The following is a 17456-nucleotide window of genomic DNA, read 5'->3' on the forward strand; positions in this document are numbered from 1 at the left end:
AATAGAAAATATAACTTGTTAACGTAACTAAGAAATTAAAAAAGATTTTATATTTTTGATAAATTTATAAATCGAAATTTTAAAATAACAGGATAACACGTAATTCTATCAACTCTTGGAACATAAAAAGAAAAGTAATAAAAAAAAAAGAGAAAAGGAAAGACTTCTCGTTATATGTTTATTGCCCACTAAATCGGGCGTAGAAGTAGAGTAGACGACGATCACGAACGTCTATTCCATTTCTTTCCACATACCAAACAAAGGTAAAAAATCAAAAAGAGAATTAATAATATATCAAAGAAGTAAAATAAATATATAAAAATATTGAAAAGGAGTTACAGTGGGTCCCACTCTTAATCCACTTTCTTTAATTTCTCCTCTTTTTCTCCTCCATTTTCTCTTCTTATGTCTGTATTACAAACAACAATCCTCAAATCTCTCTCTCTCTCTCTCGATCGACTCTGTCTGAGAACTGTGTGGACTCGCAGACCAGACCATCATCGACTACGAGCTTCACGAATTCCCAGAACTCCGCGTCTTATATATCAGAGAATCAATTACAAATCAAGTAAACTAAATTATATAAATACGCAAATACATAAGTCTTAGCTTTTCGTGTCAACTATGTTTGGGACTGGTTTGGAGGTTAAGCCCGTATCTTTGTTCACTCGCTTGCTTTGACAGTAAGTCATCGATTATTTTTTTTCTCCGAGACTTGTTTTGGAGTTCAAAAAAGGATTTAAATTTTTTAAATTCATGGTTTTTTTGAATTCTCGTCGCATTGTGGACCCAAATTTTGTCAACTTCTGAAAGTTTGGACTGTGATTGGGGATCTTTGCCGATTTCCTGAATCGCGTTGTGGATTTAAAATCTTTTAGCGAGCAGTTCATTTCTTATTCGTTGATATCACAGTTACATAAGTACAAAAAAAAAAAAAAAACATCATAGTTATCACCGTTTGCGTTGGATTTTTCAGCGAATATATGAGTTTTGTTGGATTTCTTACTATCTTTCTGAGAAAAAGCTAGTTATTTATCAGTGTCGTTTCATTTGTTTATTTGATTTGTAATTTCTTGAATATCGTGCAAAAATGATCAATGGTCATGGTGGAATCCGATAAACTCTTGGATGTAAGTACTCTGTTTTTTATTTGATGAATCGATTATCGATGTAAAGCCTTAGATTTGAGGTCTCTGTTTCTCTAGTTTTCATTAACATTCCATCGGCAGCTTGATTTAGAATGTCTAGAGACTTTCACTTATTTATATATGTATATACATACATACATATTATTATATTTTTGGGATAGGACAGGACTTACATAAGTTGATATGCTTGTGTATTCCGTTTTCTATCAGCATATATATTATTTACATGAATAGGAATATATAATATTTTTGTATGTTCTGAAAAAAAAAAAAATTCTCCTTCAGCTACTTAGTTAGATAACTCCTTGAACTTCTTTCTAACAAACGCGTGTGTTTGTGTGTGTAGAATGTTTTTGAAACTGCAAAAATATCACTTCATAAAAATACGTCTAGTGTTTACATCCATTTTTATACGAGGAAGAAAGTTTTGGTTGAAGACTCCAATTCGTGTGATGAACTTTCAGCCAATTCGAGTTATTAATACAATTATATCAAATTAATATATATTGCTCATTGATGTTTTCTTTGCATTGACATTGTAGCGGTTGAGTCTGGGCCGCGTTTTCTTGAGTAATACATGTGTAGCATGTGTCACCACTGCGGAGCGCAAATAAACAGTTCAAACGTTGATCGGAAATCAGTGGAGCATGTGAATTCTATTAAATTAAGCAAGCAAGACTCTACTCTGTCTTGCAAATGTTACAAGGTCATGGATGGGCGAGAAAACATACCGGGCGATGGAAGACATAGTTCTTGTGCGACACCTACGATCAGCCCAACCGCTTCTTTCTCAAGCAATGATCGCTCTATGTCTAGCTCTAGTAAGTGCTTTTCAGTTTATCGGTGCTTGGTTGCTCTTTTTATCGAATGGATTTGACAGCTTCTTTGGTGTTCCCGTGATCCATATGCTTATTATCATATGATCTTGTACTCTTTCAGGTGATATTTCTACTGACGTAAATGCTCATGATCGGTACGTGCTTCCACATAATTTTTGTATCCCAATGCTAAAGATGTCCTCTTTATTAGTACTTTTCGGTTATTTATAATCTGGGCACACTCTACTGATTGTAGGTCCACCCAAGAATGTGCGACAAACTCACGCCAAGTGAATCAGAAATCTAAAGCCAATGGACAGCTGCAAAACATAAGCTCCGAATCATCAGTAAATGGATATAAATCACACATGGAAAATGGGGAAAGTGAAAGCCATAGTGGCGATGATAAGGCTGACCATGTACCTACAAGTAATGGATTTGAAGAAGAAGAAGAAGACAGCATCGCAGAAGGCTCTAATGTTCAGGGCGACGAAGAGGAGATCGGCAATTCTCATCCTTTCGAAGATGATGCAGACGCTGATATCTGGGAATACCCCGAGCCAGAGGATCCGAATGACGACTTAGAGTGTAGCGTGGCTCATAATGACGACGACGATGATGATGAAGGTGACGGAACACAATGGGGAAGACCGAGTTCATTGAGTCCCGGTAGAGGTGAAGGAAACGGATGGTATAAGTTCAAAGATGAGAAAGAAAGAGCCATGGACGAGGTTTTTGACGGGAAGTTCAAGGCTCTTGTCTGCCAACTTCTTAAGTCTATAGGAATTAGCCCTTGCGGAGACGATGGTGAAGCTTGGGGCGATATAGTCACTACTTTGTCACGGGATGCAGCTTCATTTTTGAAACCCGATGCCGTTGTTCGTAAATCAATGGCCCCAGATGGCTATGTCAAAGTCAAATGCATTGCAACTGGCGTCCGCAGCCAAAGGTAAACCAAATCAAGCATTGTTATTTTTCGATGCTTTAGCTTTTGTAAAATGCTATTTGATTGATGAAGTTTTCCATATAATTTTTTTTATTTTTTGATTAGTCGTAGGCCTGGTTTCGCGTGAAGTCTTCTTCTTTGTGTCAGTACATCCATAGACCTTTTGTGGTTGAGTCTCATTGTAAAAGAGTCTGCATATGAACTCTAACCTTGTTGTACAATGATTGTTCTTATCTATTCCTTTCTCTGAGCCCCTAGGCTCATATACTTACGTTTATCTTGAATGGACTGCGAACCCTGTAGTTTTTATGTATCAAGAAACCTGCTCAAGCGTCCTGACAGCATGAAACTGATTCATAGGCTTCTTAAAGTATATAAGTTATTAGTGTTGCTTTGCTTTTCCATTTTGTTTAAGGTGTAAACTAGTGTTTGATGTTGCAGTGAAGTCGTTAAAGGCTCTGTTTTCAAGAAGCACGCTGCACACAAGCACATGCCAACTAAGTACAAGAGTCCAAGGTTGTTGTTGATACGAGGTGCGCTTGGTCAGTGCCCCAGTGGATTGTCGTCGTTTAGTTCGATGGAGCAGGAAAACGACTATCTCAAGTCTGTTATTGAGACATTGGAATTGTGCCACCCGAATGTGGTTTTAGTGGAGAAGTCTGTTAGTCGTGATATCCAAGAGTCTATTCTCAAAATGGGAATTACTCTGGTCTTTGATATGAAGCTCCACCGGCTAGAGAGAGTTGCTCGTTGTACTGGTTCGCCGATTCTGTCATCAGATTCTTTGGCAAATCCAAAGCTAAAGCAGTGCGATTCTTTTTACTTTGAAAGATTTGTCGAGGAACTTGCGGTTGAGGGAGGAAAGAAGCCCAGTAAAACTTTGATGTTCATTGAGGGATGTCCTACACGGCTGGGTTGCACGGTTAGTTTTTATTTTTATTTACTTTTTTTTTAATCTCTTTTCTTAGTTTCTCAAGTAAGTCCATGAATAGTTGACCAATTTAATTTAATTTGACCTTAAACTGTTGCGTTTTTTTGCTTGAACCCTAAAGCGTTGATGATTGGGCATGGACTTATTTTTGCCTTAGACTGTAAACCCTTTAAAGGATTTTTTCCCCTAATGGATCTTCTCTGGATATTTCTCTAGCGTAAGTAATGTATTCCTTTTTCTAATGGGAAAACTGAAGAATTGACGTCTTGATGAATGTAGAGAAACACAAACCAGAGAAGAAGAAGAATCAATCAATTAGATAATAAAGTGAAAAGACTGTTTATAACAATGGAAACTGAACTAAAACTGATTTGGTCTCTTTTGGACTGGTTGATAATGAAGTTTAAAGAATTTTTATCTAATTTTCTGTAGGCGGCCATTTCAGATTTCTTAGATTCCTCTCCATTATATACTACTACACCGTATTGGTTTCATACGCACACGGATTTTTAAACATAATAACTTAAGATTATAAATGGATTTCCTTCCCCTCAACTCATATGTTTGTTAGTGGTAAGAAGAGTCCAATTTTGCTCACCTATCTACTGCAGAAATCTATTTTGTTATGACAGATATTTCCTGTTTATTAATTGACTATAAGTAGTATTACTGTTCTTCGATTTTCCCTTTTAGTCCTGCAAAAGGTGCTTGTTAACTATTTGGTTTACTTCCTAACATTTGATGCAAAGTGACTAAATTTCTGTATAATATTGGATACCAGATTTTGCTGAAAGGATCGCACAGTGAAGAGTTGAAGAGAGTCAAATGCGTGGTACAATGTGCAGTTATCATGGCGTATCACTTGATCCTCGAAACTTCATTCCTCGTTGATCAGAAGGCAATGTTTTCGACGATTCCATCGACTGGCATAACAGGTGTCACGTTGACGGAAGCGGAAAATATGTTGTTAGGTGATCATCAACCTGCCACTTCTGATTCCGGGAGCACCCATTCTCTCTGCTATGGGGATGATATTAGTGAAACCGAGTCACCAAAAGTTGATATTTCAATTTCAAATGGCTTTGATGATGCCCCTGCCGAAATGGAGTCACCTGAAGTAGACATACCCATTTCCAATGGCCTTCATGGTGGAGACTTCCAGAATCCTGATGAAGAACTACAAAGAAATTCCCTTTTTCACGAGCCTTATAATCCTGCAATCATATCGAGATTTTCATCTATATCAGCTTCTCTAACAAAGTCACTCAGAGACAATCTTCCTATCGTATCTCAATATCAGTTACTTTCTTCATACTTGCCACTCTATGGAAAAGAGACCAATGGTGACATATCAAAAGCTACATCTGCCTCAACATCTCCAAAGGCATCAGACCATTTACTAGTGGAAGATATGAGTAACTCTGAATTAGAGAAGCCCATAAACGTCGAAGAGTCCCAGTCTTCAGATGAATCCTCTAAAGTCTCTCAAGAATTGAAGAAAGATAGAGTCACCAATGACGTGCAAAGTCAGAATGGTATCAACACAGTGTTAGATTCTCAAAGTATCTTGGTTTTGATGTCCAGGCGAAATGCGTTGAGAGGGACTGTATGTGAGCAGAGCCATTTTTCCCATATAATGTTTTACAAGAATTTTGACGTCCCTTTCGGAAAATTCCTCCAGGAGAACTTACTCGATAAGGTTTGTAGTCATTATTCAATATGCTTTTTGCGTACATTCTTAATACAGGTTTGAAGCATCACTGATAAAAATGGTGCAATGCAGAAAACTAGGTGTGCTGTTTGTGCCGAGCTTCCAGAAGCTCATTTATACTATTATGCGCATCATAAGAAGCAGCTGACCATAAAAGTAAAACGTCTTCCCAGTGGCAAGTGCTTACCCGGGGAAGGAGATGGGAAAATATGGATGTGGGGTCGGTGTGGAAAGTGTAAACACGAAAATGGGACAGCAAAGTCTACAAAAAGAGTGTTGATCTCCAGTCCCGCTCGTGGTCTTTCATTTGGAAAATTTCTGGAGCTCGGCTTCTCACATCATTCCCCGGGCCGTAAATTATCTTCATGTGGCCATTCGCTGCACCGTGACTTCCTTCACTTCTTCGGGTATGTACCGCTTACACAAATACATATTGGTGCTATGTCGAGCAACACTATGTTGTTATGGTAGTGAGTTCTTTACCTGCCTGGGAAAGAAATATGACGATAAGTATGTTTTGTCAGAAAATAGAATTCTTGTATAGTATCTTGTTTACTAGGTATGGTTTTATTTGTTGTGCCTGAAACTGGTAAACCTTTATTTATTTATTTATTATTTATGTTAAAGTTACTTGTTCTCATTTGAATGCCATGGTAAAGGTCAGAGGGCCAAAGTCCAGATTATCAAGGCAAATTTCTACTCTAGGAATGTAACAAGGTTTATCTTGACGTGGTACAGGTTAGGCCACATGGTTGCCATGTTTAAATACTCTCGTGTTGCCAATTATCGCGTCTCTCTGCCTCCTTGGAAATTGCAACTCAGTACTTCAATCAAACCAGACTTGCTGATCAAAGAAACTGAGAATGTAAATACCTTCTTTGAGAATGCTTGCTTCCTCGGTTCCTCATGAAGCTTATATTTTTCTAATGTGATTCCTTTTTTTGGTCTGTTTTAAGGTGTACATGAAAGGAATACTTCTATTTACTGAGGTTGAGAAATCTTTGAAGAAAGTTAAATCACAATATGAAGGTTTAACTTTGAATCTCCGGGGCTTTATTTTAGAATTTTCTGATATCGAGGAGATGCTGAAGGAGGAGAAAGTAGAGTTTGAGGTTAGTACTTAGATACAAACGATCCGACTTTTAATTTCCACTTGTCCGTATAAGGTGCATTGCATTGTCATTATATTGATCTCGATGCTCTCAGAAATTGGGTAATCGTTTCTCGGTGAAATCTTGCCCGGGTTTTCTGGGTCCTGCCATAGGCTTTACGTTCCTTACTTTTCAATATACGAACAATGACCAGTTTCAGTTCTTCAGAACGACGCTTATTAAATACAGAATGTGATTAACAGGTGAATATTAAGAAAGCTGTTTCTCTCAACGGGAGCTCAGGAGAGGCTGTGTATAAGCTTCTCAGGTTGAACCAATTGCTTTGGGAGCTTCTACTTGAATCATGCATTTGGGATAGACGCTTGCATTCGCTTCTCTCACCGGATGCTACAATGGTTGATTCTGGTGCCTCCAAAAAGGCACTTCAAGAACAAAGGAATACAAAATCCAATGTCATTTCAGGCGAGACAGGTGATCTCAGTTTTGATGGCGGTGCCAGTGTGAACGACTATTCAGATGGCTCCGAAGACGATTCTATTGTAAAAGACATCCCAGTTGAAGGTCCACCAGAAGAATCTAATGAAGATGAACCACTTGATGCGTCCTCGATAGAAGAGGGTCTCGAGATCCCAATCGAGGATGATCCTGAGGGACCGTTCAGTGATGATTCCAATGTCTCTAACCATTCGGATGACAGTCGCCCCGAGATTTCAACGTTCTTATTAAAGAAGAATGCGTCGGAGACTTCACTTGTGTCTACCTCGGAACATTTAAGCGGATGGTTCTGGTTTCCATTTGCAGATATTAGAGGAATCGAAATGAAGGATCTTCAGAGGTTGTACTTTCAAAAATTCGAATCTCTTAGTGGCTACACACGGGAAAATTTGCCCACGGCATATCAGCTCATCACCGAAGAGGGACAGAGGCTACACATTCCTCTAGGGAAAGAGAATTATATCATTTCAGATTACGAGGGTGAGCTCTCAAGCGTAATCGCCTGTGCTTTGGCCTTGTTGAAAGAGGGCGATAATGCTACAAAACCAATCGAGAGTTTGTATAGTCTGACCAGGATTCCAACCCTTACTTCCTCACATTGGTCATCGTCTGGATCCTCTGATTCTGACTCGGTACATTCACTAACGCCAAGCATGTCTTTAGAAGAGTCGCGCCTCTCAAGTTTTGATGGGTTGAATTTGCTGGAGTCTCTTGCTCCGCCTGGAACAGTCAATCCGGTGGTCCCTCTAGGATTCGAAAAATCACTCGGAAAGAGTAGATATACGGTCGTATGTCCCTATGCCAATCAATTTCGTGAGCTTCGGAGCTGGTGTTGTTCGTCCGAGGTCGATTATATTTCTTCTCTGAGCCGTTGTAGAAACTGGGATGCCAAAGGTGGGAAGAGCAAATCATTTTTCGCAAAAACGATTGATGACAGGTTGATTATAAAAGAAATAAAGAAGACGGAGTTTGAATCATTCATGAAGTTTGCCGATGCTTACTTCAAGTACATGAAGGAGTCTTATGAATTGGGGAACCAAACTTGCCTTGCCAAAGTTCTTGGGGTCTATCAGGTTTGTTATCCAGACTCTTTCCTTTGTTGCCCTTTTACGTGTATTTTTTTTTTCCTCTCTCTTTTACGTTTGAATTTGAATTTCCTTCTTCAGGTCATCGTAAGGCACCCAAAGAGCGGGAAAGAGTTGAGGCATGATCTCATGGTGATGGAGAATCTCACTTATGGTCGGAAGGTTGCTCGCCAATACGACCTTAAAGGAGCTCTGCATTCTCGGCTTTCTTCAACAAACGACCCAAGTGAAGTTCTTTTGGATCAGAACTTCGTCAATGACATGAATACCTCTCCGCTATATGTTAGTAATACCGCCAAGCGAAACTTGGAACGGGCTATTTGGAATGACACAACTTTCCTCAACGTGAGTCATACTATAGTCTATAATCATAACTTGTCTCTTCTCGATCAAACCCAAAAACCAAACGGAAAAAACCCGAAAAGCGCAGATAAAATTAAGATCTGAGATGTTTTTCATGTTGTGTATCTTTGCACTGCAGTCGATAAACGTGATGGATTATTCGCTGCTGGTGGTGGTGGACAGTCAGCGGCGAGAGCTCGTGTGTGGGATCATCGACTATCTCAGGCAGTACACATGGGACAAGCAATTAGAGACGTGGGTGAAATCTTCTCTCGCCCCGAGGAATGTACTTCCAACAGTCGTATCCCCAATAGAGTACAAGGGGAGATTCAGAAAGTTCATGGGTGCTCACTTCTTGAGCGTCCCCGACCACTGGTGCTCCGATAAATCCTCTGGCAGTTGCGACCTTTGCGGCGTTAGAGAATGATTGATTTTCTTTTGTTACGATGGTGACCTTGCATAGTATGTTTTCCGGTTTTTTTTTTTTTTTTCTTTCTACTTGAGAGTCGCTGCGTGAAATATGTAAATAGTGCTGATCGTAAGCGTGTTTAGCTATCCCACCCTGTTATTCTTGCAATTTTTAGCAAATTTCTGGGTAGAGTTTCATTGCCATAGGTACAAAAATGTGAAGCCAAAGTAAATTTTGTTGTTTTGTAAAGCGTTTTGAGAAAGTACATGGTTTTTGTAAAAGAGTATGTGAATGTCGATGGAAATTTTTAAGGTTTTATTAACTCACACATGTTTATTCTTTCTTGTACACGTTCAAAGGAAATATGGTGCAATTATTACAGAAAAAAAAAACCCTAAAAAGTTGTGATTTTTTTTCTACGAGCATCTCCAAAATATTAAAGTCGTTTTTTTTTTTTCCGCAAGAAATAGACAGTTGATTATTATAAATTAGTATAATAGTGCCGAAATATTATAAAAGAGCTGAAATTTTATTTCTCGTCTTCATCCTTGTTGGTGCAAATGCAAACAATAAAGAATTTGTATGCGATACGAAACAATCAATATTAAAGTGGTAGAAAATACAAAAATATCTGACCAAAGGCTCAAAAAACGTTTTCGAGAGTTTTCTCACATTATTCTTCTTAAAATGCATGTCCAAGGTAATATCAAAACCAATTTATCATTCAAAATTAGCCAAACATTAGAGTTGCAAGCTAGGAAATAGTTTTAAGTCTTAATCAGACTAGCAAGAATGGAAGGTGTGGCATATAAATTTGATTTTTTTTCCCCCAATTATAAACTTATTTTTTCGTTGTTTAAATAAACTAAATCCCGAATTTATTATAGGAAATCTTCATTTGATTTTGAAATTCAATTCTATTTTTTTAGAATGAAATTTGTATTATTAATGATATTGATAGAAAGAAAATACAGAAAACTCTGATAGATAAACAACAAAGAGCACAAAGTAATCTAGCGCGTGAACTGCGTTTTTTTCAGCAGAAAAATCTTCCGAAATCATCGCCGTGATTTATGGACAAGCAAATCTCGCGAAAAATGAGACATCACAACCTTAAAGAGTTGCCAATTTTTACGCGCTGCGATGCCATTTTGTTGCGAGGTGTCTAGCAAACTAGCCATATTTACTTTTTAAGATTGCTATTTAGCCAATTTTTAGTAAATATTTGGTAAATAACCACGTCCACATATACCTGTAAATATGACTATAATAAATCGTCAAAAGAGTAAGAATATTAAGTTTGACAAAATTCCATTTTGCAAACACCGTCGTCTTTGGCTTCTTCAATGGATGTAGATCTGAGCTCCCCTTAGATTAGAAACTCCCTCTCTATGTGTCACTCAACTTCTCCCGAAGATTATCAAACAGGTAATGCAGAAACACTCACTTGCAAAGTCCGATCAATGGATGATCAAGAAACTTGCAAGTGCCAATAGCTAGTTGTCGATGAAGATCTCCGGCGTAGAGAGACTAGCTAAAGGTATAAGGCAGCGTGAATTTACCTAACAAAAAGGACAATGACCTAATTCACTCAGGATGAGTTTTATACTAGGTCACGTCTCAAATCTCTCGCGTATCTCACAAAATCAAAAACCAAATATCCGATAATATATACCCAATATATTCTAAATTGGAAAACAGGAAGTTTCCAGTTTTGGTCGCGCGAGAGAACTAACAACTTGGAAAAATGTTGAAGACACGAATCTTGAAAGAGCAAAATCAAACTAGTCCACACATGCTTGCACGTCAAAATAATAAATACTTTCGATTGGACCGGAATTTTCTCATCGTGGAGATGTATTTATGAAGATTATTGTATCCTATCAACATTCTCATATTGTATCCTATCATGGCATTCCCAAAATAATAATGGAATATTTAACCGTTTTTAATTTTGTATAATTTTCATACAGGTTTAAACCACCAAAACTTGTTTCGAGGTTACCTGATTAATGATAAGCATATGGTGTATGAGTACGTGCGTGACACAGTCACCATTGCTAATTGGGTGAAACCAGTTATTGAGTCCTTAAATCTGCCTGCAAATTGGGTTCCATTTCCAATCAGCTGCGACCAAAACGACTTGTGGTATGCGCATCAATATTTTTCTGAGTTAGTAATGAGTGTGTCAGATCTGTTCAAGAAGGTCATAAGAAGACTAATCGACGTAATATACTATCTGCACACCCACCAGAAGTGTATCTTATGGTTTGACATGTACAAAGAGTGTTTTGAGAAAGTATAGGGTTTTGATTTGTAAATGACCTCTTAGTCGTGAATGTCAAACTTGAAAAGGTTTTATTAGCTCACACATATCAAATTACTTATTTTGCTTCAATGTGGTACTTCTCCGCCTGCTATTTACAACAAGGCACCAACAATTCTTTGAGTATCAAGACCATTACTGAACATTTTACTTATTGAACATTGGGAACTCTACATTTCACTTTTCTTTGGGTCGATTCCGGGGGATTCGCTTGGCCAGACATTACGACAGCGGTTCGGTTGACTTCGGTGACACTGACGGTTATGCTCCGAGCCTCCGAGGCGGTTATGAGGAGAGAGAATAAAAGGCTGGCTTTAAGAAAATCTCGCTCTCCCACGAACAATTCTACTCCCAAAAGACGAAAGAGAAAATAGAAAGACTTCGAGGAATGTGATGATCATTGTCTTCTTCACAGGTTATATTTAGAATTGAGAAAGCAATATGTCTCAGATGCATTGTCTCAGAAATTTAAGCTTATTTTTTCCAAACCAACAATAATTCGCATAGTACTGTTGTTGTTGATTGTGTGATCAATCGCAGTATAGTAATGAAATCATATATTGAATATTTTTAGGAGAAGGGGAGAGCATCATCAATTGCTGCTGAAAATTGTGGAAATGGAAGAGAATTCAACAAAAAAGATACAAAAATTAAAAATTCCACCCGTTTTTTTTTTTTTTTTTTCACGAACTTAGTTACTTCCTTTATTACATTGTTGCTCTTTTTTATTCTGAAAATAAGTTTCTTCCTATCTAATGAATTTTGTTGCTGTTGAATAATGATAACAATAAGCTCGAATAAGTATTTAAAGCTACACCAATATAACATCTGAAACTATATTCAAGTCGACGACGATCTTACATTGAAACAAAAATGAAGGTTTACAAATAATTTCGCATGGATTTATTGGCGCCGCGCTTTTTTTCTTGGCAGGAACGAGTTATGATCGAATACGTCTCGTTTATCTTGATGAAATGGGCGGAATGGCAATCAAAATTCCAAAAATATTTATGACTTTCAGTATCTTATCAATGGCCTCCCTTGCATTACCGGGAATGAGCGGTTTTGTTGCAGAATTGATAGTATTTTTTGGAATACTTACTAGCCAAAAATATCTTTTAATGTCCAAAATCCTTATTACTTTTGTAATGGCAATTGGAATAATATTAACTCCTATTTATTCATTATCTATGTTACGTCAGATTTTTTATGGATACAAGCTTTTTAATGCCCCAAACTCTTATTTTGTTGATTCTGGGCCCCGAGAATTGTTTCTTTCGATCTCTATTCTTTTACCTGTACTATCCATTGGTATTTATCCGGATTTCGTTTTCTCACTATCAGTTGATAAAGTAGAAGTTCTTCTATCTAATTTTTTTTATCCATAATTTTCATTAGTAAATTAAAAAATAAGAAAAATATTATGATTTTAAAAATTCTTTGTTGCAGAATGAAAAATAATTATTTTTTCTTCTCTGAAGTGGCAAATGGAAGACTAGTAATGATAATTAATGGAATTTATGAATGATAGCTCATAGAGATTATAAGTTTTCACTGGGGAAGTGCACTTATATTTTAATTCTTGATCAATCTTCAAAGTATATAACTTTGAAATCAAAGATGTAGAGACCAAGACGGCAGATTAGGAGTCCACGGTAGAGGATAAGACGCCAGGACATAGTAAGCATAAATGGAAAGAGTCAAATGTACATTTCGGGTATAAATTTAGAAATTATGTGAGATATCCGACATTTATGTTCATCACAACCTGGCTTGTTGGAGACGGCTTAGCGGCTTCCGTCCTTCCTTCTGCGCGTGAGACGGCTTAGCGGCAATGCGGCTTCCGTTTATACGGAAATTCGGCTTCCGCGGAGCCGTTTACACGGAAAGTCGGCTTCCGCGGATTCCGTGAGAGCCGTTGGTGGTATTTGACCGTTGGTGGCGTTTTAATCTCGGCCATTGATTTTATTACCGTTTTTTCATCAATGGTCACAAAAAAATGGCTGTTATTTTACTGTTTATACACGGATTTCTTAATTTTTTTACACTTTCATCCTTTTCTCTATAAATATAACTCATTTCAATCCAATTTCTCACAACATCATCCAACAAATTCTCTCTACAATTATCTCTACAATCTCATCAAGCTCTATGTAATTTATATAATATGAGGATATAATCCCGTTTCTTGAATATTTGTAATCCTTTCGTTTTATTTTTCTTTTTATGATATTTATTGTAACCACGGTTTTCCTCCGCCACAAGTGAGGGTTCATTAATAAAATTTTCGTGGTTCCGTCCACGTTTCTTACTTAAAACAAAAACGTCTCGAAAACATTTTCATTATATAGTTTGTATGTAAAGATAAAATTTAGTTTGCATATTAACCCTTTTTATTAAAATCGTAACATTTTAGTCCTCTTGATTTTACATTTTAATTGAAATCAAAACGGCTTATTGGCTTAACGGAATAATGGCTTCCAATAAGAAACAGAAACGGCTTAATGGCTTAACGGAAGGAAAATTTCCATTAAGCCGTCCTTATCGGCTTATTGGAAGGCCGATAATTCCGTTAAGCCAGGTTGATGTTCATGATTGATATAGATATAAATTATGAAAATTAATCTTCCACTTCTGGTTGATTTTTGTAGCAAGTGTTTTGTTTGTGGTTTTTTCCTTCAGCGTCAAGAGGGTTTGGGCATCCTTTCTTGCTTCACAAGGAAGCTCCGTATTCAAAGAGGTTGATTGCCTTTGGCACATTGGTCCTCTAGTTCGTTGAAGAATAATAGGTCTAAGAGCCACTTCGGCTGCAACGCACATTGGTTGAAATAAATTACGTGAGGTTGATTGCCTTTGGCACATTGGTCCTCTAGTTCGTTGTGGCCTATCTACTTGAGTTGCAACAACACGTGTAACCAAAACTCTATTTTTTTTTTTTCACTAGCTAAAAGAATAAGAAGCCAAGTAAATACATCAAAACTATATGTTCTGAACACTTCGAATTTTCCGTGTCCTTTTGATAATCCAATGAACGAAGGAAACTTTAGCTTAAGAGACTTGAGAATTAAATAAAAAAATGCATAAACACAGACAGAGTCAAGTACAATGACAGCGAAGTGGAAAAAATACACCTGGCGGTTTTCTCTTCTCGCGGACGACAGCTTCCTTGATCAAAGGCAGTTTTTGGTGGACCTTTTTCCATATATGATTGACGGCACCGTTCACAGGGACCGGTCCGATCCCACCTGGATTCCCATTATCATACTGAAAAACAGGCTGAGCCTTAGCCATGCTCTCGCGAAACCTGTCCTTTTGTGCTTTCGTAAAGCTCTTGAGGTGACTCACGAGCCACTTCGGCTGCAACGCATCGCCGACGGCCACGAAAACCGAGAACTCAGAGTAATCCAACATGCCTTCGAATGGGAGCTCGATGTTGTCGCTGACAATGACAGGTATGCACAGACTTTGAACGGCGTCGAAAAGCCGACACGACGTGGGAGTGTCTCCGGCGGGATGCAAGCAGAACTCCGACGACCTCATCCCTTTGATTGACTGTTCTCTCCCGGTGGAATTAGGGAAGCCTTCTTCGATCACAACGCTCGGCTCGTCCACTAGCAAGTCCCACAACTTTTCTCGAACTAGGCCGCCCTGCAACCGGAAAATTCATAAGTATTTTAATCCAGAATGAACTAGAGCAATAGTCATCTATTGTTACGCGTGTGTAAGGTGTGAATTCACAGTCATCGAACATAGTTGCTTGATAAGTGTGAAATTATAATGTTAAATGAAAAAATACCAGTTAATGCTTCCAAATATGAATGTGTGTTATAATCAGAAAGCTAATGTTTGCCTAGACTGTTAATCAATTTTTCTTTAATGGATATTTTTATAATAAGAAAAACTAATATCTGCCCTTCATCTCATTAGGGCATTCACCTCCTTAAATGAGTATTTTTTTTATAATGATAAAAACTAATGTTTGCCTAGACTGTTCCTCCCATTTGAATATCAAGCTAGCCATCAATGAAATTCACATACTAGTTTTGGTACAAACTAGTATTAGGGTCACTCTTTAATTAGAAAATCATTGTTTATGACTATCGTATAAACCACACAGACGTACATACACCTCGGTCGCTAAAATAAAATTGAGCACCCGAAAAATCTCAAACAGAGATGAATCTTTATTTATTTTCCAATGCTCAGTAAAGTTCAGATATTTAATATTCTCACCCTGTGTCGATGCTTGGCACCTTTAAAATACAGAAGAGTCTTCCGGTTCTTGTTCTCCGACAAACTCAATCGGGGAAGTAAATGAGTGTACGGGACAATCACATCTTTCAAAAGAGAAACTTGCGTATGCTGAATCATATCCGACGAATTTCCACTGTTGGATGATTTTGAGTCAGCCCTCCACCACCCACCGAAGTCAACCACGAGGAGGATCGCCGGAGAAATCTCTTCTCGAACATGCCACATCGCTACCGGGTCTGCCAAACAATGCTTCAAGTTTTAACATAACCTGACAATCCACACATTAAAAATTAACTCATAAACCTAGCACAGCATACAGAATAACCATGTTCTTTGTCCCCTTAAGACCTGAAATTTTGATCAGGAACCCAAAAAAAAAGAGGCAATGTCTTGATTCATACCTAAAATCCATATTACTAAAATAAATTGCCCATCAAGGTTTAGGACACGACTGATTGTTGTAGCTCAGATCATCACACAGTGAAATCATACGCAAGTCATCAGAAAGAATTGTAGCTCAGATCATCACACAGTCAAATCATACGCAAGTCATCAGAAAGAATTTGTAGCTCAGATCATCACACAGTGAAATCATACGCAAGTCATCAGAAAGAAATAGCCTTTCCTAACTTTAAACTGTAGTTTGATCGAAGACTTGTTTCATACCAATGTATTTTTCAGCTAATTACACAATCCACAGAGTGAAACCCAATTAACGAAACAAGCTATTGACTCGATCTCAACTTGTTCTACGATGAAGAAAGAAAAATAATTAGTGTACCGGTGAGAACAAAGACGTGGTCTCTGCCACCAGAGAGCTTCCATGCCCTAGAGTTCTTGACGAAATCCACAACCTGTCTCTGCCTCTGATAATCCTCGTTACTCGCGACTTTCTTCCTGAACACGGACTTGCCTCTCCCCAGCTGAATCTCCGCACTCAACGTCGCGAAGAACGGAACGAAAACGACGTCGTAATCATCTCCGGCGGCGACTCTCTCGGCGAACGACGCCGATCTCTGCTCCGGCGGGGTGTCGAGGTCGCCTAGGATCCAGTACTCCGCGCTGTACTGCTTGATTAGTGGGCTCTGCGGGTACGGAGTATTGGATTTGGGATTTAGGGTTTCGGGTTTGGGTTGGGATCGGATGCGATCGTCGTCGTCGCTGCCGAGCCTCGAGTCAGAGCCGGAGGACCAATAGGATTCGAGGAGTCCGTAGTTGAGGGATCTCGGGAGCTCTGCCACGTGGACTCTGATCCTTGGCTGGCTCGGCTCCGGGAGGAGGGCATTTCGGGAACCGGAAAAAGATGAGGAAGAAGAAGAAGCGAAGAGGAAGTAGAAGAGAGCGAGAGGGAGAGCGAAGAGGAGCGAGAAGGAGACGAAGAGAGATGGGACTGAGAAGACTTGAGAGCATAATGACGATGACGATGAAGACGACGATGTGTTGTTCTTCATTGCCATTTCTCTGTGTGTGTGTGTACTTTCTTCGACTGGCCTCTAATGGTGGTTTAGGTAGTAGAGAGAGCCTTTGTTTGCTGAATTTGCAAAATCATTGGTAGTAATTTATTATCATTGTAAGGGCATTGCATTTTTACTAAATAATTTGTAGGGAATTTGTGTGTCGTCTAAATCTAACAATAAAGTTACGAACAATGGACTTTGGTAGTGAAAAAAACTATTAGAAAGAACAAAAATTAAGTTAAAACTTTTTTTTTTTGCTCAAGAAAAATTAAGTTAACTGCATAAACTTTTTTTTTTTTCTTTCTGTACCGTGTATAAGTTTAGATTTAGAAATAAACTTGATATGAAATATGAGTCTACCGCTTTAAAAAATAAGACATCCATGTCCAAATCCCAGAAGAAATCTCAACCGAGAAAAGCCT

General features: G+C 38.3%; 2 protein-coding genes across 2 annotated transcripts; one reads left to right on the forward strand and one right to left on the reverse strand.

Moving 5' to 3' along the window:
* The first annotated feature begins 403 nt into the window (after positions 1-403).
* FAB1D (FORMS APLOID AND BINUCLEATE CELLS 1A) lies at positions 404-9313 on the forward strand. Its single transcript, XM_089618677.1, has 12 exons — positions 404-683; positions 1691-1969; positions 2088-2121; positions 2223-2915; positions 3354-3834; positions 4625-5542; positions 5627-5961; positions 6293-6419; positions 6511-6666; positions 6909-8234; positions 8328-8591; positions 8728-9313. Exons 2-12 carry the CDS (start codon positions 1726-1728, stop codon positions 9013-9015), a joined length of 4866 nt encoding a protein of 1621 aa, XP_089474803.1. The 5' UTR covers positions 404-683; positions 1691-1725; the 3' UTR covers positions 9016-9313.
* Positions 9314-14256: 4943 nt separating this feature from the next.
* LOC149391236 (Exostosin family protein) lies at positions 14257-17245 on the reverse strand. Its single transcript, XM_089621484.1, has 3 exons — positions 16359-17245; positions 15557-15813; positions 14257-14971 (listed from the first exon to the last, which is right to left on the reverse strand). The coding sequence occupies exons 1-3, from the start codon at positions 17032-17034 to the stop codon at positions 14420-14422; spliced, it is 1485 nt and encodes a 494-aa protein (XP_089477610.1). The 5' UTR covers positions 17035-17245; the 3' UTR covers positions 14257-14419.
* Between the last annotated feature and the right edge of the window lie 211 nt (positions 17246-17456).

Source organism: Urtica dioica, chromosome 7 (genome assembly GCF_054948205.1).
Source record: "Urtica dioica subsp. dioica isolate 48M chromosome 7, U.dioica_male_clone48M_v1_H2, whole genome shotgun sequence".
Lineage (NCBI taxonomy): Eukaryota > Viridiplantae > Streptophyta > Magnoliopsida > Rosales > Urticaceae > Urtica > Urtica dioica.